Raw genomic sequence first — 26,685 nt, 5'->3', positions numbered from 1 at the left:
AGTGGATTCACCTATCTTTAGCGCAAAGGTCACCAACTTTTTTTAAGCCAAGAGCTACTTTTAGTTACTGATTTGATTTACATTTTCTAAAAAAAACAATTAACTATGTTATAACCAGGTAGTAATTATGAGAAGTTAAGTCAACCACTAAAACGTAATGTCAGTTAGAAATCAAATTTACTAGAAAATCACAGTGACTCATCACTGGTTAATTTCAGGGCATGTGTGTGGGCTTTTTAAGTGTTCTTAGGAGGCTACCAAATGCCCATAGGCACTACATTGGAGACCACTGTCCTGCAGTAAAGTTGGAAGTTTGTTTTGCAGTGCTCTTACAGCTGTTTCTTTTAATGTGCTTACAGAAGACACGTCTCCTCTAAGGCAAAAGGGGGATTTTACTCCAACTCCTCTTGAATGAATAAAATACTACAGTAGAACAAAGGAAAAATCCAGTTTTATTTTCATATTTTATTGTTCAGCAGTTATCTGGGCCCATGGATGGGTTGTGTGCTGTCCAAAAAACATTTAAAGCAACAAGTGAACTGGAGATAGATTTAGTTGCACAAGTTCCTGTTGCAAGCAAGCTTATTTTTCAGAGCCCTGAAAATTATTTATGGTAAGTTTGCTTGGTGGTGCATTAGTAAATATGATCCCCACAAAAGGAAATACTACAGTAGAACAAAGGAAAAATCCAGTTCTATTTTCACATTTTATTGTTCAGCAGTTATCTGGGCCCATGGATGGGTTGTGTGCTGTCCAAAAAACATTTAAAGCAACAAGTGAACTGGAGATAGATTTAGTTGCACAAGTTCCTGTTGCAAGCAAGCTTATTTTTCAGAGCCCTGAAAATTATTTATGGTAAGTTTGCTTGGTGGTGCATTAGTAAATATGATCCCCACAAAAGCATATGTTCCCCATAATGGATGTCGAATAACCCTACAACAACCCAAATCTTCAATCTGAAGGCCCAGAAGCTGGTATCTGTCATCCGTCTCAAAAAGTGTATGGTTTGTGTAAGGTCCAAAAAACTAGGAAAGAGAATAGTAGGCACGTAAATAAAATGACAATGAAATTTCTTATACAAGAGAGTTAGTATTAGTTAATGCATAACAAATTGTCAATATAGTGGCACAGTATCCAAACATGGTGTCAAACCCATAACTTATCCAGATCAATCCGCAAAAAAAGAATTTTGAATGTCAAGTACATACAAATCAGTGAAACGTTGTGCATATACAGTGACACCACAGTACTCAACCAGGGTTCCCACAGATCAACGCAAGTTAAATTCAGTACTTTAAAATACTTTTTTTAAAATCAAATTTAAGACCAAGTTGACAAAACAAAAAACACAATTATTACTTGCACACAAAACATCGTGCCTGGTATACATTACCTCACACAGCTTTTAGCCACTTCTCATTAAATGTACACTTCCCCATGATCCAAAGTAAACGTCTCTGTCTGAAGTTGCTATGTTTATCGTGGGTAGAACTAAAACACGTGTCTGCTCTGAAAAGCCAGACTGAAACCACATCACCAATTTGACACTTCTGTTACTGTGGTCACCAAAGTAAAACGGTATATTATTAAAAAATTCAAATGATAAATGTTACTAAATCTTTTTAGGTTAAACAAATATAAATCCTGTTATTGTGTTAACATTAAAAGACTTTTAAGACAACTTACCTCTACTGTCAACCAAATCCCGTTTGGGCTTGGTGTTTGAACATGGAATCATTGAACCCACCACCACAATAAGGTCCAATAAAAAAAGAACTAAGAGAGAGACCATGGGAGAGCGAGCGCGACAGAGAGAGACTGCGAGAGGCACTTGACCTGCAATTATTTTCATTAACATTTTTACGAGTGGCACTGAGGCAAAGTACAAAGAGCGAGGTAGTTAAGTATTGCAGTACTATATCCATGATGCTGCGCTGTTTACCAACAAAAACTCCTGATTTTGGCAGTCTAAAACATGGATGGAAACTCGAGAAACTTTCATTACATTTTAGGCCTTGCACAGATAGACAAATACATTAGTAAAATTCATTGAGTCATGTTTAGATGATTAAAACTTCATGGTGCCAATGCCTTGACTTGCAAGTTATATTCTTCCTTGTTTATTGTAGGCTTTACATGACAGACATTTTCAGGAATAACTCAAGTATTTTACTGAGGGGCAGAATCTTTACATTTTTTTTTAACTATTGCCAAACCTTAAAAGTGGATGAATAAAAGGAAGCCAGTACACTAAAATATACACAGCTCTGCTTAGGGTTTAGTACTACATGATTTTTACCACAATTACTCTTATTATAATATTACTATTCAGCACTTATAAGACCAAAAGGGTTTAAAAATGTACAACTTAATACTGGATCTTACCGCTAGGCCAGAGGACGGATCTATAAAGTCTGCCCAGAACCCTTCTCTTTGCAGAATAAGGCAGATCTCTCTTGCTCCATCTACAAACTAAAAAGGTTTAGGTCAGTCAAATATATTTTCAACCAGTTCAGGGGACACGACAGAGTTGCCGGATACTGAAAAACAAAAGACGAACTGGAGCCCGAGCCGCAGCGTCTGCACAACGCGCCGCCATCTTGACTAGAGAGCAAACTACACACAGGAGGTCCGATCTCATGACCTCAGAACTGTGCCGCAAACGCGCTAACCACTACGCTGCCGAGCTATAACTGATTATTTTATTTGTATATATTATATTTGTTGCACTTAAAATGGAGAATAAATCTGTTGCTGGTGAGGTGCAATAAATATTACAAGGTTCTGTAACTCAGGTACCTGTTTGCTCTACTCTGTTTAACTGAAAAAAACTGCTCAGAAAATTTATAATTCTCTGATATACGACTTCTTTTTAAAGTATCAGAAATAGTTACTTTCCCTGGTAACAAGTTACTTTCACTATAGTGTAATGTAGTTAATAATTGAGTTACTTTTTGGAAGAAGTAGTGAGTAAATATAACTAATTAATTTTTCAAAGTAACGTGCCCAACACTGGTGTCCAGAAATATTCAAAAGTCCGCTATTTTCAGTTATGCCCAGAAACATTTGGAAAGATACAAAATTTACACAAATTGGGATCTACTGTACTCAGATTGGATATGAAATAACTTTTCTTGAATAATTTTGAAGTGCAGACTGTAATGATTATTTTAATGGGTTGAACAACTGAAAATGAAAGAATTGTATTTTATATTTTTCCATAACACCACACTTGAGTGGCTCAAAATTGGACGATTCTTTGTAACCCAGACAAAAATGTTTGTCAGTTTTTTGTTTTAAATACTTTTGAAGCAATCACTGCCTGAAGTCAGGAACGATATGGGCAACATGTGTAACTTTGATCAGAGGTATCCGGAACGATTGGTAGGGGTGAGGTTCGTCCCTATTCCTCACCCAAAAAGTAACGAGGAGTATTTGAAGTGGATAAAGGCATGCTGTCACCCTCACGTTCAGCTAAACGTGAAGATCATTGATGGAAACCGGAACAAACTTCTACAGTCAGTGTTTTATTTTTATTGAATTAAAGTTTACGCTGCTGTTGGGTCGGTTACCCTATTAGCTCAAAGCATGACGTGTAGCTCCTTCCTACCACGTTAATTTGGTATATGACCAAGTCCAGTCATGTTTATTTGTACAGTCCCTAATCACAAATAGTCTCAAAGGGCTGCACAGACCACAGATTATTGCAAACCACAGACTATTATTACACCATGCTCTGATCTAAAACTTAATGAGGGCAAGGAAAAACTCAAAAACCTCAACATGAGGAAAATGAGGAAACCTCGAGAAGGGACCACACATGAGGTAATCCCCCTTCCATGTTGACTAGGCTGAAATGGATGTTACGATAAAAAAAAATACACAGATATTGTCAAGATAAAATATAGGTTATTTATTATATGCTATGGAGTAGAAGTGTGTTTTAAGTCTAGATTCAAACAGTTCCACTGAGGTTGTAAATCCTATCTCAAGGGAAAGAGCATTCCACAGCACCGGGGCCAAAATGGAGAACGCTCTCAAACCTGCGGATCTCTTCTTGGCTGTTGGCATCACTAGTAGAACAGCATTTTCAGAGCGAAAGATCCGGACCGGAACATAGGGGGAAATTAAATCTGAAAGGTATGTTTTTGTATAATACCAACACAACCTTAAAATCACATCTCAAACTAACAGGGAGCCAATGTAGGTTAGCTAAAATCGGGGTAATGTGATCAAACTTTCTTGTCTAGGTTAAAAACCTCGCTGTAGCATTTCGTACCAGCTGAAGGCTCTTGATTTTGGACTTTAGGAGACCGGAGAGAAGTGCATTACAGTAATCGAGATGGGAGGTAACAAATGCATGATTTATAATCTCTGCATCCGACTGAGACAACATAGGGCAAATTTTGGCAATGTAGCAAAGATGGTAAAAAGCTGTTCTAGTAATATTTTTCACGTGCGTTTGAAAGGACAGATTGGGGTCAAATATGACACCAACATTTTTGACTGAGTCACTCTTGGTGATATTACACTTGTCAATGTTCAGAGCAGTTTTTGAGAACAAGTCACGACATTTATTTAGACCAATAACTAACATTTCGGTCTATTCAGAGTTAAAGCGCAAGAAGTTGAGTGACATCCATTCTTTTATCTCGGAGAGGCAGGCCTCCAAATTTCTAGTGTGGCAGATTCCTCCATCGAAATATAAAGTTGAGTTTCATCTGCGTAATAATGGAAACTGATATTATACTTGCAAATAATATCACCTAATGGAAGCATGTAAATGCTGAAATGAAGGCGGCCAAGTACTGAACCCTGCGGAACACCACAGGTAACACTAAAGGGCTCAGATGTCATTTCACCATATTTAACACAGTGTCCTATCTGAGTGGTAGGATCTGAACCATAAGGGGACGGTTCCTGAGAGACCATTCCATTTTTCCAACCGGTCTACTAAAACATTATGGGTAGAATAATCTGTTAGCGAAGCTACAGTGTCGAAAAGGATTTTGGTGGTTATTCTTTTGTGCTGCAATCACCTTAAAAAAATAGTCTGATTTTGCAGAGGCAACAGCTGCTTTATACTTAAACAAGCCGTCACACAGGGTTTGACGGAAAACCTCAAGCTTGGTGGCGCGCCATTTTCTCCAAGATTTCCTGCAGTCTGGTTCAAGCGATCTAGTTTCATCGTCTTTTAGGTCGTGATTTAAGCCATAAGGGTGCCACGGAATCCAGGACACTAGCCAGCGTCACATTTAACTCATTCATGACTGAGTTTATTGATCGAGGCTTTTTACAAAGGAAACAATGCAACTGCTCCTGAAAGAAGATCAGAGAGCTCAGAAACTATGCCAGTGCAAATGTTGCAGCCACTAAATCCTTTAGTTTCTTAGCCAGCACCTTAAATGTAACTAAATAATGATCAGAAATAACCATAGATAAACTCCTCGAGTCAAAACCAAGTCTAGTGTGTTTCCATATTTATGAGTCGGCAAATCTATCAGTTGATTAAAACCAAATGTGTCAATTAGAGACCGAAACGCAAGAGTAAGTGAACTCAGTGGAAAATTCATATGAATGTTAAAGTCCCCTATAACTATTATTTTGTCTACTTAGGAGAATTAATCGAAGAAAACTGAGAATGGTCCTAGAGCGCGGTGAATAGTTACTACAAAAATTGACATTAAAGAGCCTCAAACGCCTTTTAATTATTAGAGGCACAGGGGGTAAGTTTGAGAATTTTTTCAGAATTAAGCAGAACACCGCCACCCTTCTTCAAAGAGCGTGCTACATGACAGCTCACGTAGTCTTGAGAAGCCTCATTTGACGACCAACCAAGTTTCACACGGACCAATCAGGTTAAGTTTGTGATCACGAATAAGACCATCAATAAGTAGAGCTTTAGGAGCAGCGATCTACTATTTAAAAGACCAAATTTTAGTTTTTCTAAATGTTTGAACTCAGCTGAAGTCTTTGTAGAAATCGCCACAAGATGTCGCTGTTCAGCCGTGTTGAGTCTCTGGCGTCAGTTGACAGGCAAGATCGATGAGGTAATATTGGTGGAATTAGCACAATTTCATCATCATCGTGTCCTTCTCTGCCGTTTCGCCGATATAGCTCCCTTAGCTTAGCACTAAGGCCCGAGCGACTTGTTGCGATCCCTACGCCGTCTCCGCCGCTTCTTTAGTGGGTTGGCCACCCACAGAGATCTCGCGACTCTTTGTATTTCTTGCGGGATATAAAAGGTGGCATAAAAAGTGCCAAAAAAGTAAAAATTTAGACGCAGACCCAAATTTATAACTTCCTCCTGATTATAGGTATTATTGGCCACGCATGTGTCCAGAAAAGAAAGCAAAATAGACAAGAGCTGGTAATAAATAGAAAATTAGCTGAAGAGCCGTGAGCCGTTGCGTCCATGCGCGCTGCCATCATCATGAAACAGAAACCTTGACACGCCTTAAAAAATTCCGGAATGGGTTCAATCTGTCAAAGGTTATGAACTTATAAATCTGCAAAGACAGCCTTAAAAAATGCTTCTTTTATAGCATTAGATGTGCCAGGAAATATGAGTGAGGTGACGGATCTAAAACTCATTAAGGTCTGTTGAAGGGAAAACAATAAACTGTACATACCCTGCTTTACATAAAGTCTGTCAAAACTGACACATATGAATAAATTTCTATGGGAAGTTGGTACGGGGCTGACGACTTCCTCATAGATCACCAACTTTACAAGCAGGGTTGGGTAGGGTTACTTTATCTGGATTACTTTCAATTACTTTTGGATTACTCCAATACCAAATATGCTAATAAAAGACAAAAGAAACTAAATATGAATAAAATTATGACTCACAACACGTGGTAAGCTTTCTCTCCTGGCTTTGATCTCCGGCAAAACTAACATAAAATGCGTCAGAAACAAAATGAAAATAAATCCAAACAGCTTGCCAACATCATTTTTGCGGTTCCATGTAATTCCGTTACTCCCCAAGCCTGCACAAAATTTAGTAATATTATTCATATTTAGTTTCTTTTGTCTTTTATTAGCATATTTGGTATTAGAGTAATACAAAAGTAATTGAAAGTAATCCAGTTGAAGTAACCCTACCCAACCCTGTTTAGAAGGTTATTAGAGTCTTTGGACACCTTGATGACATGACTATAACTCTGTATAAAATTTTTGAGACCCTTTTCTATTGTCTTTAGAGGTTTCTACAATAAGGAAGAAATGATACATACAGCTATGCTATCAGAAATAGAGAGTAAAGGGCCCCTCGCTCTCATTTCATCCGCTTTATTTGCTCCGTGTGTGGTATATGTATAACCTAACTATGATGGGCGTTGTATAAAACTCTTTTATCTTTAATTTTTTTTAATCCTTACAGTAAATGTGGTCCTGGAGTGCCACGACCATTTTCGTTGTCACAAAATGTTCAACCCATTTTGTAACAATGTTAATAAAGGTATATTCTATTCTATTCTCTATTCTGTTAAAATATAGAATCCCTCCATTCTCAAGAAAAAAAAATGGAATCATGAACAGACAAAGAAATAACAATTAAAACATATCACTAGTGTTTAGTTGCACCACCTTTGGCTTTTATGACAGCTTACAGTCGCTGAGGCATGGACTTGATCCTACCATTTCCTCTTCATTTGTCTTGTTGTGCATTTTCAGTTTTAAAGACATATGGCCTTTAGATGTTAGTCTTGATGCCTACATATCTTCCTTAGCCTACCAGTACGCTTGACTTAAACAACTTTCCATGCTGTTTTGTACTTGGTCAAAATCTTCAATACAGCTGACTGTGGACAGCCCACATCTTTGGCAACCATACTTCAAGAAGTTGGACGACCCTGTCTCTGGTCTCAAGAGACATCTCTTTTGCAGGAGCCATGATTCTTGTTAATCAACTTATCCAGTCCAGGAGCCCTCCAAGGTGAGATAACTGCACTGTTTTTGACTGCTGACTAACATGCAGACTTAAACTAAACCAGGTGCTTAATTAAGGAATGGAAATTGGGTGTGTCCTTATTTACTCAAAATGCACAGATTCCAATGTTTTCCTCAGAGTTGAGTGATTCCATAGTTATTTCCCTGCACTTGTTCTATTAAAGTAACGTTTACTGACCGTTGCAATGTTTTTTCCTAATTTCTTTTAGAGTTTCTGAAAGCAAATATGTTGCAGTTTGGAATGACATTACGATTATTTCATGTTAGTGATCTGACTTTTTCTCCAGAATAAAATGTCTGAGTGAGGGCTTGCCCAAGACTGGTGATTCGATACTTTTTGCTAGGGGTTATATTAGTTGTTGCTATTATTTTGCAGTGACTGGAAAGATTGTTACAGTTGATGGGAAGACGGATGGAGCCAAATACAGGGCGATTCCAACGGAAAATTTATTAGAGTCTTCAAGACACTTTCCTTTCAATTTTCTTCTGCCCGTCATTCTGGTACAGGTTAATCTCACCTTACCATAAAAGACTTTTCCAGAACTGGCTGGCTTTTTTGGGGTTTTTGTGGTTAAGTCAAGTCTGGTCTGGTCTAATTTTAAGACTCATGAGTGGCATGCACATCGTGGTGGACCCTCTGTATTTAATTCCTTTGAGTGAAGATTTGGAGACAGATACATCCACCTTCTGGGGAGTGTTCTTTGTTTCAGTAGATGCTCTACACGGATTTTACCATGGAGAGTATTCGGCAATTATCAAATGCAACAGTATAAAGGAGGTGTGGGAAATGGTCACCATTGTTAAAAATGGGTTAACAAATGCAAAACTACACACCTACAATCAAATCAAGACCTTTTCACTACTTCATTGATGACAGGTCAACTAGGGAGGACAATTCTGAGTCAATTACAGCCATCTAAGTCAATTGTCCAATTACCTTCAGTCCCAAAATAAGGGGTTTAAAGAGTGTTAAGAGCTACATTTCCTAAATCCTTATTCTGATTCAGATGTGGAAAGTCTCTAGTTGCAGACGGAATTGTAAACTTTAAGACTGTAGAAATTTTAATATTGTTTTTCGGAATGTGTTAGTGTAGCTGTTGAAGTATCTTTGGGCCTGACTGTATCCCCACGGAGACAGAGATCCCTACCTTCGGGGCCATGGCCTGCTACTGAACCACACAGAAAAAATAAATATATTTTCGCTTATTATTGTTTTATTGACACAGCTATGGTCATGCTAAACATGAACCAATTTTTAGGGTGCGTTTCAGGCTAAGACAGTTATCTTCATTTCTTCTCTCGTAGGCTGCCTTGGCAAACCTAATGTCTCTCCTCAGGTTAGCCCTGGTGGTGAAGAACCTTGTCGTCTGAGCTGAAGGCGGTGTTATGGTGTTTGAGGAGACTAGAAACTTCGCAAGTCATCCGAGGTTTTTGGTTGTGTAAGACCCCAATTATTTTAATTAACCGTGACATTGTCCAAACAGGTTATAACTTAAGATATTTTTGTGTCAGTGTGCACCTGTATGTCATGATTTCCAAAAGCCTCCCAATAAGTCCATTAAAAGCAGTCCGACAGCTGAAAATTGAGTGAAACTGGCTTGAATTTGGAAACATGTCTGGCATTGAATGAGTTAAGGCCTGAAACCAAGGCAGAATATTTTAGTTTTCTTTCCAATAAGTCTGGGATTAGTCTCTAGTGAAATGGGAAGGTTTTAACATTTCAAAACATTCTGGAGAGAAATCAATATCCAGCAACAACTAAAAAGAGTCAAACAGCTTGTTAAAAAGAATGCGACAGCTAGACTTTTGACTAAGACCAAAAAGTTTGAGCATATTACTCCTGTATTGGCCAACTTGCACTGGGTCCCAGTCCACTTAAAATGTGACTTTCAGGTAATTGTAATCCTGTGCACTCCTTTGAGACATTTTTGTGATTAAGGGCTATATAAATAAATGTGACTTGACTTGACTTGAAAACAACTCAAATGATGCACCCCACTCTTAAGCATGCGGCTTTTAATCCGGTGTGGCTCAAACAAAGACAAAATTGAGATCTGATCTTAAATTTGCGAATCAGCCTTTTAATCAGGTGCACTCGGTAGTCCAGAACTTATAATAGGTTTTCACAATTTCATATTGAGAAAACGTGCTCGTTTAACTATCAATTCAAGCTATAGCAGTATTGTGGAGAAAAACAGCAATAATGGTGATAAGTGATTTTTTATATTTCTCTACAATTGCGAGGGTTTTGTATGTTCAAGTTGTCTTACCTTATCAAGCATGTGATCCCGTTCCTTTTCAACAGCAGAACACCATGCTGTCATATTGTTATTTGTCTTTTGAGCCACTGTGATCACCGTCACATTAGAGCTTGGAGCCACAGGAAACAGGTATTTGAGATCTGGTAATGACATTTAAGAAAAAATACTTAGATTTAGTCTGTTTAGCCCCATTTTAATAATTAACCTGGTTATAACATAGTAACAACATAGTAATAACATGATAAGTTGTTATTTTAGAAATTAAAATAAATAAATTCCAGTTCATGGGCTTCATGAACAAAAAAAAAAATCTTTGAAGTTTTGATAATTATTTTAAGAAATTAATTAAGAGAATAGAATTTATATATTTGTATTGCTTTATTTTAGATAGATACTTTATTCATCTTTAATTTACACTTCCAGCAGTATCCTCGTGTTGAAAAATAAAATAATAAAATAAAAGATATAGAATACAAATATACCCAATATAACATGTTGATAGAGTATTTAAATAGTTCTGTGGAAAATACACACTGTAATAAGAATAGGGTAATATGCAAATGTAGGGGTGGGGTTTAACGTGGGCTTTTACTCCCAAGAGTGGAGTTAGAGCATGAAGAAGAAATGATCTCCTCAGTCTGTCCATGGAACAAGACTGCTCTTCTGTTTGGAGATGATGCTGTGTTGTGGCTGTAATGAATTGTCCATGATTGACCGCAGCTTGTTCAGTGCCCGTCTCTCAGCTACAGTTGTCGGGCTGTCCAATTCTGTGCTCACAACAGAGCCCGTCGTCTTCCTCAATAGTTTATTAAGACTAAGCGTTGCCTCCCCAACACACTGACGCATAGAAGAGGGCGCTTGCCAAAACAGTCTCATAGAACATTTGCAGGAGCTTTTTGCAGATGTTGAAGGACGACAGCCTTTTGAGGAAGTACAGTCGGCTTTTGTCCTTTCCTGCACAGAGATTCTGTGTTGGCAGTCCAGTCCAGTTCATTGTCCAGCTGCACACCCAGGTATTTGTAGGTCTGGACAAACTCTACACATTCTCCTTTGATAGTTACAGGTTCCGGGTCAGGTCTAGTTCTACTGAAGTCCACCACCATCTCCCTGGTCTTGATGAGGTCGAGTAACTGTCAACGTGGTGTTCGGAAAACCACCTCAAACTAAACACCACAAAAACAGAAGAAGTAATACTGGAAGGAATTGCAGGAATCCAGCACCACTCATCATAAAAGGAGACTGTGTAGAGAGAGTCCACTCCTTCAAATCTCTGGGTGTGCACATCTCCGACGACCTCTCCTGGTCTGCAAACACCAGAGCGGTGGTAGGGAAGGCCCAGCAGTGACTGCATTTCCTGAGAGTCCTCAGGAAAAACCATCTAAAACAGCAGCTGCAGGTGTCCTTTTACAAAGCCACAGTGGAGAGCATTCTGACGTACTTCATTACGGTGTGGTATGCTGGGTGCACAGCAGCAGACAGGAAAGCGCTCCAGAGGGTCATCAAAACAGCCCAGAAAATCGTCGGTTGCTCTCTGGCCAGTCTGGAGGACATTGCCTGCTCTCGCTACCTCAGCAGAGCAGAAATCATCATCAAGGACTTTTCTCACCCCGGCCACCACCTCTGCGACCTGCTGCCTTCCGGCAAGCGCTACAGGTCACACAAAACAAAAACAAAGAGACTCAGACAGTTCCTTCCCCAGAGCCATTACCACCCTAAACACACACCGCACAAAAAACTGAAAAACTCTTGCAAAAACACTACCTCATATGAATGTAAAATGGTACTCATGTCTGTTTCTTGCACATGTTGACTGCACTATGTTTACTGTTCACCTTGCACAATGTTGACTATCTTATTTTGCACTATGATGACTATTTTTGCACCAAATGCATATGTTGACTATTTTTTGCACTATGATAACCATTTTTGCACCAAATGCATATTGCACAAACCCTTACGATACCAAACTGTATGTAACATCCTACATGCCGACATTTCTTGTGTAAATTTTGTGTAAATTATATCTATAACCTTATCCTCCTTGTTTTATAACCTTATCTTCTCTGTTCCTTTATCTTCTTGGATTTTTTACCTCACTGTGAATGTGTGAACTGGAGTGTCATGCCCAATTTCGTTGTCACAATATGTTAACCCATTTTGTAACAATGACAATAAAGTTATATTCTATTCTATGGTGTAAAGGTGCAGGTGGTTAGCGTCACTCCATTGGACAAAGTCCTGGATCAATTTCCTGTACTCCTCCTCCTGCCCACTTCTGATACATCCCACAATAGCAGTGTCATCAGCAAACCTCTGCACAAGCAGGACTCAGAGTTGTACTGAAAGTCCGACGTATACAGGGTGAATAGGGCCGGAGAGAGCACGGTCCCTTGCGGTGATCCCGTGCTGCTGACCACAGTGTCCAATGTACAGCCCCCCTGTTTTACATACTGGGGTCTGCCTGTCAGGTAGTCTGTAATCCATGCTAAATGGTCAGTTTACGCCCATCTCTGTCAGTTTACCACCAAGTAGCAGAGGCTGTATGGTGTTGATGGCACTGGAGAAGCCCAGAAAAATAATCCTCACAGCAAACCTCCCCCTGTCCAGGTGAGAGAGGGATCGGTGAAGCATGTAGACTATAGCAACCTTCATTCCCACCTTCTCCTGGTAGGCAAACTGCAGAGGGTCAATGGCGTGGCGGACCTGTGACCTCAGGTGGTGTCGCAGCAACCGCTCCATGGTCTACTTCACACGTGATGTCAGGGCGACCGGCCTGAAGTCGTTGAGTTCCTCAGGTCGTGGTTTCTTTGGGACTGGGATGATACATGATGTTTTCCACAGCTGGGGGACCCTCCCCTATTCCAGGCTCAGGTTGGAGATACGCTGTAGAGGATCTTCCAGCTCCAACGCACAGGCCTTCAGCAGTCGGGGGGATACTCCATCTGGACCAGCTGCCTTGCTGGGTCGCAGCCTCCTCAGCTCTCCACACACCTGGGCTGCAGCGATCTTGAGTGGGGGCCCGGTCACACAGCCTTTCACGGGTGTATCGAGGCTGAATCACGGCCAGAAACTTCTGCCCGTGAAGCAGACGCTGTTGGACGCTTTGAGATCGCGATACAGACGAGATACAGCAGTGCTTTACACGCGGCAAGAAATTCACATGCGGTTGGCCGCGCGAAAAAGTTTTGCGCTGCTCAAAACTTTAGACCACGGGTAACCGCGGGCGGCACACGTGGTACACACGAGGTAATGATGCGGTACAGACGCGGAACGACGTGCTACGGCCGCGGCCAGGGCGTGGTTACACGCGGGTAGGACGCGAAACTTTAGCGGGTAATCGCGGGTGGAGCAAGGTCATAGCACGTTTGTTCTGCGCCTGTATCGCGGTGTTATCACGTGAATTAGCATGTGTAACGCGTGTGACGGTCAAACGCCTTTCTCCGCGTATATACAGCGCGATTTGCCGAGCACACGTTAGTTGTACTCGAGACGTCAAGGGGTAAACATGGATCCCCGTCACCGTCGTGACCTCGTCTTAATCCATTTTTATTTCTTGATATTTCTTTTCATTTCATAACAAGATAATAAAAAAAAAATGAAAAACTATTACAATAACATATTGGCTTCTTCTTCGGTGCCGTAGCTTGAAATCTTGATCTTCACGGGACTGTGTCTTGAGCGGTCATGATTTCTACAGCCCGGCTCAGCAGCTTTTATACCCGTGGTCCACACGCGGAAAGGACGTGGATCTGACGCGATAAGGAAGCGGAACAGTCGCCGGCGTCTGTTTTGCGGGCATACCACGGATAAACAGCGGGTTAGCCAATTTTGCGCATTTTCTACCGCGGGCAACCGCGGGCAAAAAAAAAATCGGAAAATTTTACCCGCGATACAGACGCAAACGGCTGTGTGACCGGGCCCTGGGGGGGGGGAGATGTCCTTCTCCATGCTGGTGTCGAGAGGGGGAGGGACGGCTGCAGTACTCTGGGGTGAGAACGAGTAGGGGTGGTCAAACCAGTTAAAAAAGTTGTTCAACTGGTTATCCCTCCCCACATCTACTTCCACGGCCACATCCCACTTAGTGCTGCAGCTGGTGATGGTTTTCATCCCTTCCCACACCTCCTTTATACTGTTGGTCTGCAGCATTTTCTCTTCCTTCTGTACTGCTCCTTCGCTTCCCGGAGCTGGACTCTGAGCTCCTTCTGCACTCGCTTTAGCTCCTGCTGATCGCAGTCTTTAAAGGCCCTCTTCTTTTGGTTCAGAAGGCACTTGATGTCACTCGTGATCCAGGGCTTGTTGTTGGCATAGCAGCGTAGAGTTCTTACAGGAACAATACAACAGAATAGGATATACCTTTATTGTCATTGTTACAAAATGGGTTAACATATTGTGACAACGAAATTGGGCATGACACTCCAGTTTCACACATTCACAGTGAGGTAAAAAACCCAAGAAGATAACGGAGCAGAGAAGATAAGATAACACAAGAAATGTCGGCATGTAGGATGTTACATACAGTTTGGTATCGTAAGGGTTTGTGCAATATGCATTGGTGCAAAAATAGTCATCATAGTGCAAAAAATAGTCAACATATGCATTTGGTGCAAAAAATAGTCATCATAGTGCAAAAAAAGATAGTCAACATTGTGCAAGGTGAGCAGTAAACATAGTGCAGTCAACATGGGCAAGAAACATAGACATGAGTACCATTTTACGTCCGTTTGAGGTAGTGTTTTTGCAAGAGTTTTTCAGTTTTTTGTGCGGTGTGTGTCTAGGGTGGTAGGGGAAGAAACTGTCTCTTAGTCTGTTTGTTTTTGTTTGTGTGACCTGCAGCGCTTGCCGGAAGGCAGCAGGTCGAAGAGGTGGTGGCCGGACTGAGAAAAGTCCTTGATAATGTTTTCTGTTCTGCTGAGGTAGCGAGAGCAGGCAATGTCCTCCAGACTGGGCAGAGAGCAACAGACGATTTTCTGGGCTGTTTTGATGACCCTCTGGAGCGTTTTCCTGTCTGCTGCTGTGCACCCAGCATACCACACCGTAATGCAGTATGTTAGAATGCTCTCCACTGTGGCTTTGTTGCAGCTGCTGTTTTAGATGTTTTTTCCTGAGCACTCTCAGGAAATGCAGTCGCTGCTGGGCCTTCCCTACGTCAGCTCTGGTGTTTGCAACCTCTCGAAGCACTTCATGACCACAGGCGTAAGAGCGACGAGCCTGTAGTCGTTGAGGCTTTCCACTGCTGGCTTTTTGGGGATGGGAATGATGGTGGAGGTTTTGAGGCAAGGTGGGACGGTCGCCTGTGACAGGGACCGGTTGAAGATGGTGGTGAAGACCCCAGCCAGCGGATCGGTCCGGAGTACCCTCCCTGGTACTCCATCCGGGCCAGCCTCCTTCCTGGGGTTTAGTTTTCAGCACACGCCTAACTTCATGCTCCTGAAATGTGTGTTGCTGCTGGTTGTTGGTGGGTGTGATGTGGCTGTTTTTGGCCTTCCAGCTTCAAAGCGAGCAAAGACTGATTAAGGTCCGCAGCTATTGAAGCATCAGCCTCAACAGTTGCCAGATTGTGGCCTCTGAAGTTAGTGATGTGTTGAAGACCCTGCCACATCCTCCTCGGGTCATTTCTCGCGAAGAGGTGCTCGATCCTCCTCGTGTAGGCTGCCTTTGCTTTCTTAATGCCTCTCTTTAGGTCAGCCCTGGCCACACTGTAAAGTGCCTTGTCTCCAGACCTGAAAGCGGTGTTGCGGTGTTTGAGGAGGATGCGTACCTCGCTGGACATCCAGGGTTTTTGGTTTGGGTAGACCTTGATTTTTTTATTTACTGTGACTTCATCCGTGCAGTATCGAATGGAGGATAACAGTGTCAGTGAATTTCTGGAGGTCATGGTGTTCAAATACTTCCCAGCAAGTTTGATGAAAACAGTCCTGCAGCTGAGAGAGGGCTCCCTCAGGCCACGTTTGTGTTGTCCTTGTTACAGGCTTTGTTTTTCTCCAGAGGGGGTAAGGGACAGACAGGTCATCGGAATTGACTAGGTGGGGAAGGGGGAAGCTTTAAATGTGTTTTTGATGTTGCTGTATACGCGGTCCAAAGTTTTTTCCCTCCTTGTTGCACAGTTCACATGTTGAAAGAATTTTGGATGTACAGTCCTTAAACATGCCTTATCAAAGTCGCCAGCGATGATGAAAGCTCCGTCGGGGTGTGCAAGCTGTTGTTTGTTGATGGCAACGAGCAGGAGGTTTAGCGCTGTGCTAGCGTTAGCATCCGGTGGGATGTAAACAGCTATCACAATGACCACAGTTAGCTCTATCGGTAGACAGAATGGTCTACACGATACTGCTAGAAACTCTATGTCGGGCGAGCAGTGTGTATCAATGATTCTGCTGTTATTGCACCACGCGTTATTCACATAAACGCATAGTCCCCCACCTCTTTTTTTTTTACCGGAGTCTTTGTTGTGGTCGTGTCGGTGTAGGCAATATTGTCCATACAGAAGTTGATGTAGTCAGTAGTGCAGTTTGCCACCTCCTCAATGTCCCCACTGCTGAACCCTTGCAGGACATCCCAGTCCGTACATCCAAAGCGGTTTCTCAGAGCCTGCTCTGCCTCGGCAGACCATTTCCTGAATGAGCGTGTGGTTGTTGGTAGCCTCCTCACTTTTGGTTTGTAATGAGGTTAAAGCAGAACGAAGTTGTGGTCTCTTTTCCCCAGGGCAGGCAGTGGAGTAGCTGTATGTGTCCTTAATGTGTGCATACAGCATGTCAATAGTCCTATTACCCCTGGTGTTGCAGTCCACATACTGGAAGAAAGGAGGCAGTGTATCCAGAGTCACGTCATTGAAGTCCTCAGAGATTAACAGGATGGACGGGGTGCTGGATTTTTAGTTTGGCAACAGCAGAGTGGCTGACATCACACGCTACTTCCGCATCAGCGCGCGGTGGGATGTAAACAATGACCACAATGGTGTGTCTCTGGGCAGGTAATAGGCCAAAAGTTTGACGTCCCTGCAGCAGATGGAAATCTTTATTTTTACATGCCTAGGGTTACACCACCTCGTGTTCACATAGATAGCGAGTCGGCCTCCTCTCCGCTTCACGCAGGCTTTTGTGTCTTTGTCTGCCCTAACAGCACTGAATCCGGATGCTAGACGTGAGCCACGTTTACTTAAAACACAGCAAACTGCACTCCCTGTATGCTTTGATGTTTTTCACCAGCACAGCCAGTTCACATTTCCCATGATTACGGACGGTACCAAAGGCTTATATCGCCACTTCGCCGCTAACTACTTAGCCTTTTCCTTAGCTCCAGCCCTGCAGCCACGATAGGGCCCCCTCACCTCGACAGGTAAATGGGGAATCCCGCCGGTAAGAGGATTCTTCAGGGCAAAGAGTTGATTCCTCAAATAAACGCATTTTTGTGCGTTAAAACCCATATCCATAGGATAGAAAGTCATCCAAAGTGTAGTTATCAAACGGGACGAAAACACAGAAGACAGAAGCAAATAATAAAAACAATGAATCACAAAAAGAGCAAAATAACACGGAGGTGCTAGAAAGGCTGCCGCTCGCGACGGCGCTTTTGATTTACCTCCCAATCTAACTATCGAGCTACTTTTTAGCAAGCTTCTAGCCAAGTTGCGATTATATATATATATATATATATATATATATATATATATATATATATATATATATATATATAGTGTTCATTTTACTTCTGAAAAGTAATGGGTCCCGGGGACTCGCATGCTCAAAAATCTATGGGTCCCAACAGAGATCTATGGGTCCCCAAAATTTAGTGTTATCGAGGTTGAAATTGTAAATCGGCGACAAATATATAAATTATCTATCTATCTCCCTTGGTCATATCCCTCAAGAGGGGTGACCGACAGCAAGACACACACATACAATAACAAAGAAAATAAAAGGAAAATAAATAGCAAAAAGAAAAAAAAAACACAAAAAGTTTTGGACCATGGCCAACCCAATTGCCCAAACACCCAAACAAGTTAGGCCCCCCGGCACCCAAGTTGGTCATGCTTTCGTCCCTCCAGATGAAATGGGACACCAGAAAGCGGCCCTGTCACTTGTCTCACTCCCTACTCTTACACATGCTCTGCTGTTCATATAAAAACTCTTCAATGCTATAAATAAATCTATATATTCATTCAGTTTTAATAATCACACTTAATTGGTAATAAAAAGCAGTTATCACTTCAGATTTTTCAGTTCACAAAAATACTGTACATTATACAAAATAATATTGCTGAAATATTAGTCTTTATATTCATGCAGTTTTAATCACATCAGATTTTTCAGTTCATTTATTCTTCGTGGTTTGCTGTCCCGCCACAATTGTAATGCCTTCTCAAGGTCCAATTGCAGCAACAGGATTTCCATAGCTAATTTGTGGTTTTTCATTGTCGTTGTGCCGATCGGATGTGCTTTTCTGAAAGTTCGTATTGCGGAATGATTTATGCAATCCAGTTTTTTGTCACGCTGGGTGCACGCGTCACAGAACATGTAGCCTCCATTATCATCCTACTCAGAGCGTAACCAGGAATATAATTGAGTCAATTTTGGCAGAGAAGTCCTTTTTTTTGCTAGGAGTATTCTTTTGTTGATCTTTCGTCGAATCGTTCGTGTTTTTCTTGCCTTCGCGGTCTTCAGAAGAATTTCTCTGCCGTTTTTTCGTGCCGGAATTATTGCCGTTGTTACCACTTTCTGTATTATGTTTCGACTTTTTACCAACACAATTTTTTGTTGATTTGCACCTAATACCAACTGTTTTTACGGAGGCATACTTTCACTCGACAACCACAAAAACAATGACGTCATCTCGAAGCAACGAGATCTCGTTTGCCGAGATGGGCGCGAGACCAAAACACCAATGGCGGATTTGCCTGACGAAAAGTTTGGAGTGCGGTAAATCTTTGTTTAAAAAAAAAAGTAATCGGGTAATAATGACAATTTGGTGTCAAAAAAGTTGATTTGATACAATGCGTCCCCAGATAGTCCGAGTCTTAGAGTCTCAAAGGGCTTTAAACGAGAACACTGATATATATATATATATATATATAAAATAGCAGGGCACTGTGACAAGTCAAATTTAACAGGAATAATACTATGCTGACATTAAAGAGTAACTCAGTTTGGCACATAAAAGTTGGCATTTTAAATATTTGAAAACATTCACGAACATTACATTGTATTAGAAGTGATTGTTGTTCACCCAAAACATTTTGTAGTGTTAGGGAATTACCTTGCTTTAACTTTTCAGGGCATGACTGTATGGCACACTCCACCGAATTGTCACACTCTTCTTTTGCTTGAATTGTGTTGTTTTTTTTGGCTGTGTTCTCCTACAAAAATCATAAACACGCATACCCAAAGAAAAAAATGTTAATTATATTGATGTTCAGTTTACTGTAGCGTGGATTCAACATTCCAATAAGGGGTGAATACTGCCTTACCATTGTACAGGAATTCCATTTTCTGAAATTAGGTCTATCTACTAATTTCAAAAAACCCCACTGCAAGTAGTTGGATGCCATTTAGGGTTCGTACACCATTTTCATAGCCAAATTCAATCACTTTTTAAGCCCTTTCAAGGCCAATTTTCCGATTTTTCCAGTTCCATTATAAGAGGAAATCCAGTGTGAATCATACATTTTGCAGATCCACAAATATAACTGAATTTTACAGAAGCGATTATTAATCTTGCGTGTGAATTTATCAAGTGGAGCTTCACAATGCGCTTTAAATTTCATGCATATGACACCACGCTAAATCCCCGAAGAAGAACCTTGACCACAGTGGACGTTTATCTCAAGTTTTAATTCTAAATGGTGAAAACTGCGAAGTGCATTAGAATGCATTGAGTCCATGTGCCAATAAGTTCACGATGGAGTACATAAACTTAACATTTGTAAAAAGCTATTACAATATATCGTTTATTCATACGTCATATGAACACTTCTAGAAACTTACTGCGTTGCCTTGTTAGTCCTTCAACATGGATTGAGACAGATTAGAACATGCACTTGTCTTGACAGCCTGCGTGTAACTACTAATGGCAACCAGGAAACCCGGAAGTAATATTATCAGGCAGTGTTATTATTTTACTTAATTTTTCAACTGAAACACAGTGACTTATTTATTCAACAAAAACAGCTGTCGTAAGGACAACAGAACGAGTGTAAATATTTTTGAGACAAAACTCTCCCCACAAAAGTGTAGGGTAAAAATTACAGAAATATGTATCTTACATTTTCAGTTGCAGGAAGTTTTCCCCACCACAATTTACCACAAGGTAAACACTATATTCATTTTTGCATGGCTCAGAATAAATGTCCAATATCGATACACAATCTTTACGCATTTCATACGTGCCCTATTAAGGTGAAGCCTGTAGCAAACCGCAAAAAACATTATAGTTAAGTTAGTCATCTCCTTTCAATATGACTGGACAGCGCTATATCTCCCATTGTAAAGAGATTTGTTTTTTTTACTTGTTTTATTTTTGTTTTAACATTTACGAAATAAATTAAATGTTTTTGAAATGAAGTGTTTGAGGAGTATGTTAGGAGTGGCAAGATTGGATAGATTGAGAAATGGAATTGTGAGAGCCAGAAATGGAGTAGTAGTGAAACTGAGCAAGCGCGTGGATAAGATAGTCCTTGGTTGGTTTGGACACATGAAGAGGATGGATGAGGAGCGAATGTTGAAGAAGATCTACGGAGCAGAATTAAATGGAAGAAGACCAAGAGGAGGGCCGTGAATGATTGACGTGAATGGATGTTGTTATGAGTGCACTGCAGGAAACAGGTCTAAATATAGTGGAAGCTAGAGCTCTTGTTGGTGATAGGAATGAGTGGGATGAAGTGTTGTAAAAGGACAGTGGGATGTTTAGGCGTGTTCCATGGGATGGGCAGGGCACCTGTATAATTCGGGAGGGGTAAACCAGTGAAAGCTGTCGGGCCCTGGTGTTGAAGAGAAGAAGTGTGTTGTGTCACCCTGACCCGAGTGACACGGCCGCTTTCTTGTGTCCCGTTTCATCTGGAGGGACCAAAGCATGACCAACTTGGGTGCTGAGGTACTTAACTTAACTTGTTTGGGTGTTTGGGCATTTGGGTTGGCCATGGGCATGTTTTTGTGTTTTTTGCGACTTCTTCCTTTTTTCTTTTCTGTTGGGAAATGTGAAGCACACTGTAAAGCGCTTTGGCAAGTCTTGACTTGAAAAGCGTTATATAAATGCAGATCATTTCATTTCATTTGTTTTTGTATACGTGTTTGTCTTGCTGTCAGTCACCCCTCTTGAGGGATATGACCAAGGTAAATAGATAGATAGACTTGTTTTATTTTTGTTTTAACATGTTCGAAAGTTTTATTCATTCATTCATTAAAAAACCCTCCCGGAAGTACAAAATGTCCCAAAAACTACTCGAGTAAATGTAACTTGTGACTACCCACCTCTGTTCAGAACACATTACAGACAGATGCCTCATGATAAAAAGAGGTAGTGTTCATATCTAACTTGCGCAGGCCAATTTCAAGAGGCCTGACTAAGAAAAAGTTGGATTTGTGTGACCCATAAAAAAAGCAAACTGTAAAAAAATCAGTAATTTAAAATTATGTATCTCATTTCCTGTTATTTTTAGCATATGTTTGAGGGGAGATATTTTTGTACATATATGGCTTCTTAACACATTGAAAATGTTGCAACTCTTTCTGAAATGTATAACCGGGGCTCTTATTTCGAATATCTCTAGGGAGGTTTAGTAGGAAGTTTAGTAGGACAACTTTTAAAACTAAGGATTTACTGAAATTGATTTTTAGTATTAAGAGGAGGATGATAACCAATATTTAGAACCAAAATTAATTTGCTATAAAAGCTAAAAATATTAGGGTAATAATGCAAAAAGAAACAAAATTCAAATACAACTTAGCTTTCTGAAATGGTAAATGGTCTGCATTTATTCAAGTCAATGAAGACTTGCCAAAGCGCTTTACAATGTGCTTCACACTTACCAATTCTCACACACACACACACACACACACACACACACACACACACACACACACACACACACACACACACACACACACACACACACACACACACACACACACACACACCAATAGCGGCAGTGCAGCCATACAAGGCGCCAACCTGCTTATTGAGGGCATTAGGGATTCAGTGTCTTGCCCAAGGACACTTCGACATACAACACGGAGGAGCCGGGAATCGGACCTGCAATCTCTAGATGAGCGGTCTACCTCCTGAGGTAATGCCTCCCTGAAACCTTTTACAGTTAATAAATTATGAATACTACACAACATAATCTTTCACTTAAACCTAAAATTAACAATGCAGGAAACAAAATTAGGCTTCGCACCAAATTGTATAAATGTACATAAAAACTTAAATGGCTCCCTGATATTTTTTAAATAAAAAAATATATCTAAACAACCAACATGACTTAACTTATAACAAAAAGTGCATCGAAATGTTAACAATCCTGGCAAATTGAAAAGAGTGGGCACCCCTGTGTTAGAGCCAGATTGTCAAACTAATGTTATGCTAAGAGCTCTTCACTTCCACTTCGGCATGCTTTTTATGCTCGCCATCATAAACAGACACTCTTGATTGACAAACTAATGTAATGACAAGAACTAATTTATCAGTCTAAATGTACCTCCTAAAACAAGTTAAATACACATCCAGAAAGGGGAATTACCACTTGAGAGGCCCCTTCTCAAAGTTTCTTATTTTCCTCGTGTTGAGGTTTTTGAGTTTTCCATGGCCTGCATGTTGGTTTAAGATCAGGGGATGGTGTAATTGTACCCTGTGCAGTCCTTTGAGACTTTTTGTTATTCAACAAACAAAGAAATGTGATTTAACCTTTTACGCTAGCTCTCAATTACAAACAGTTTCTATCACGGACACAGGCATGTCGGAACAAGTTGGCTGAGCTGCAGCTCATTGATGAATTAGTGGTTACGCCGCTGGTCATGTAACCAATCAGAAAGCGCGGTGTTGGTAGCAGGAGAGAAGAGGAGTGGAGGAGTGGGAGCAAAGAGAGAGTGTCTCGGCTGCATGATACCTAATAATAGGCCTGTCAAATAAAAAAAAAACAAGTGCAGATATCCATCAATAACCACCTCGCCTGATAATCGGTCGACCTCTACTTAAAACAGCAAATCAAAACTCTGGAATATACTGTACAATACTTACAACATGTTCTTTGATAAGCAGTCCAGACAAACATGTCTCAGGGCTCAAGGTGGCATGAGGCAAATCAGGGACCATGACTGTCACCAAAGTCATGTATTGTTCTGAGCCCTGCAGCCTATATTTTAAGCAGTCATTGAGGGGCGTCAAATAGATCTGATCCTTCCGGTAAAATGGTTCCATGGTTTCATCATGTTGTATATTAAATTGTTCTGGAAAAGGAAGAAAAGCAAAAAAACTTTAACAGAAAATATCTTTTCCAAAATATTGTTATATTTCCTGTACTGTAAAAATTTGGGATGTTAACATTCTGAAAACAAATGGCAAAAATGGCATACCGCTAATGAAAGTGGGTACTGCTTTGTTGGAATCACCAGGGACAGAGGTTCCGATAGCTGAGAAGCTCATTGTGCTGGCAATATGCTGCACCAGTGCATGAATGCCAGGCAAATAAGTCGCAATCCTGGTTTTACAGCATAAAACCTAAACAAATAAGAATAATAAAATAATCACAAACTAACAACATTAAAATTATGTTACTCTTTCCCGTATATATCATTGTTTCCCATAGAGTTTTGTGAGACTCTGGTGGGTGGAAAGTCTAGGGATGGGGTCTCAGACATTCGGCCCAGGTGTCAGTTGCGGCCCTTGGGGTGATCATTTGACGCCCCAACCATACGAAAAGATATATGCACCTCTTAGTGGTAGAAAAATAATCATTCATTAAAGAGAACAATACTGAACAAAAAAAAAATCCAAAATACACAAACTATAATATAAACGTGCATTTTATTAAAATACCCATTGCTCCAGAAATTTGCATTTATTTTACATTACATGAGCTACTTCTCAGGCATCTTGCTGCTACAGGTGACTAAAAACCTCAAAAAGGTTGCACTACACAATACAGCAACATCTAGTGGTCAATCAATTCACAGTGTCCCTTTAATTGTAAGTAAAGCCCTTGCAAATCGTTGATTTATTTATACCTTTCCCATTAATTCATTTAAGATTTTTTTGTGCAGCAAATTAAAAGAATATTTGATTACAGTAAAATGTTTTTAATAAGAGCTTTTTCTTGTGGAGAACCTAATTTGGCCCATTTTCACCTAGACCGTAGAAACAGATGTCCTGGAGCTACAACCTGTGGGAAAAAGCTATATTCGGGACGCTTGTATTTTAATCATAGCCAATACTTGGCTCATGTTGAGGACACCAGAGGTTTGTGCGCAGATAGCCAGCCGCTCTGAATTCCATTCAAACACTGAAAAGAGAAGCCCTCAAATTCAGTTGTCCTTTTGTATTGTGACAATAAAACCATTCTTTCAATGCAACAATGTCTTGTTTTTTATTATTTCTGGATCTTCAGATGTTATTTTGTTACAGACATCTACCCCTAGTCGTTAATGACGTCATCTCAGGGTAGGTTTGATCCTTGAGGGCTTTTGTAAAGGAGTGACGCTACTTGGTGGATTTTCACTTTTTGCAGGTGGTTCTGGTCCCCAATAACTGCGATAATTGAGGGATCTCTGTATCTCCATATGTGTATGGAGGCCCATTTCCAGCCGCCAGCACACCAGTAGAGGTAAGATCCAGCCCCACCGACCTCACCTGAGGGTATATGTAAGCCTGAACCCAACAGATTAACCTGATTTGAGCCCTAGTAGACCCTAAGCTTTACATCAGCACTGAAGTGTGCGCTTCGGGTTTACTTCGGATCAAGTGCACGTTTCGGCCAAGTGTTGCGAAATGAGATTAAAAGATGCATATTGTGAAATGGTTGGACAAAAAGTAGAAAGTTTGTAAAGCTTGTAAGCTATTGCGGAATGCGGAAATGACGTCTGACGTAAGGGACATAGAGGTAGAAGTTTATTTGGATTTAGTGGTTTGGAGTAAAATTGATAGTTTGGTAATCATGCTTTTTATGATTAAGTTATCTGAATAATATAACTTTGGCGCGAAGGTGCGCAGTTTAGTAATGGAGTAAAAGTAATGGAGTAAAAGTTTAAACGGGCCCAAGATCTTAACCGCTACACTCCAGTGTTTTAATAGTAGATTGTCGAGGTCAACTAATTATCGGGCACCGATATTTGGGACACCGTTAGCGGCATATCTATTTATTCAACGTAGCAATTATAAAGCACAACACCGAGCAACAGCAAAACCGAGCTATTCCCTTCTTAACAAGGACAAGAAAGTACGATCACATCACCCCAATTTTGGCTAACCTGCATTGGCTCCCTGTTAGCCTAAGATGCGATTTTAAGGTTCTCCTACTACTATTCAAAATCATACATGGACTTTCCCCCTCATATCTTTCAGATCTGATCTCCCCCTATGTCCCGGCCCGAAGCCTTCGTTCCGAGAGCGCCGGTCTCCTGGTGATCCCAAGAGCCAAGAAGTGTTCCGCTGGTTCGAGAGCGTTCTCCATCCGGGCACCGGTGTTGTGGAATGCTCTTCCCCCTGAGATCCGATCTGCAACCTCAGTGGAAATGTTTAAATCTAGGCTTAAAAGTCACTTCTACTCTTTAGCATACGAATAACCTAAACTTCTTATATGTAATACCTTGTGAAGCCCTTAGAGACTAATTGTGATTAAGGGCTATACAAATAAAAATGACTTGACTTGACTTCTTCTGCTGCCTTCTGTCCCATGCGCTACCCACCCCAGGCCTTCTGAATGGATAAGAACCTGGGGGCGAAGCAACTAAATCAACTAAAGCCCCCTCCGCACTGTCCACAGTCACAGACTGGAGACCGGTACTAGTATTTTTCATATTCGGAAATATTTTACAGATTTGCAATTGCTGTCTTTTTTTTGTTTCCACCCACCTTGTTACCACCCTTGACTGAAATATCAAGGAAATGTCAACATACAGCAACTGACACACAGAAGCAGACAACACCAGTGTCTCACTCCCTTTCACTTGAACACGAACTCAGATTTTCTTATGCTTTTCTCAGCACTGCGCTTGTCGCAACTGTAATCTGTATAATGTGTTTATTAATAAAAATGATGTTGGCGTAAATACAACAACAACAAAAATCGTTGTCTACATAATAAGTTTAGTATGACATATAACATCACGAACACTAGAAGTGACCCAATGTAGCTAAACGCACAACCAAAACCATTGTGAATGAGACCAAGTGTAGGTTTTACCCATCTAATGCTTGAAATTGAATTTTAAATCTGACTCCCTATCCACTGATTGCAAAGTAAGACACATTATAAAACCTATTGTGTTGT

At 40.8% G+C, this 26,685-nt stretch overlaps 1 protein-coding gene across 1 annotated transcript in view; it reads right to left on the bottom strand.

Annotated features, from left to right (window-relative positions):
• Nucleotides 1–428: 428 nt before the first annotated feature.
• Nucleotides 429–26,685, bottom strand: part of LOC148353433 (cobalamin trafficking protein CblD-like) — a 32,374-nt gene continuing 6,117 nt past the window's right edge. The window contains exons 3-8 of the mRNA XM_088352687.1: nt 23,774–23,918; nt 23,439–23,647; nt 19,464–19,563; nt 10,224–10,354; nt 2,386–2,472; nt 429–1,025 (exon numbers count right to left, since the gene is read on the bottom strand). Coding sequence (XP_088208813.1) covers nt 825–1,025; nt 2,386–2,472; nt 10,224–10,354; nt 19,464–19,563; nt 23,439–23,647; nt 23,774–23,918 — 873 coding nt within the window. The 3' untranslated portion in view covers nt 429–824. The remainder of the gene's footprint in view (nt 1,026–2,385; nt 2,473–10,223; nt 10,355–19,463; nt 19,564–23,438; nt 23,648–23,773; nt 23,919–26,685) is intronic.

The sequence above is a fragment of the Urocampus carinirostris genome, chromosome 14 (genome assembly GCF_059441175.1).
Source record: "Urocampus carinirostris isolate Australia breed hairy pipefish chromosome 14, RoL_Ucar_1.0, whole genome shotgun sequence".
Lineage (NCBI taxonomy): Eukaryota > Metazoa > Chordata > Actinopteri > Syngnathiformes > Syngnathidae > Urocampus > Urocampus carinirostris.
This window is presented reverse-complemented; position numbering and strand designations above follow the sequence as displayed.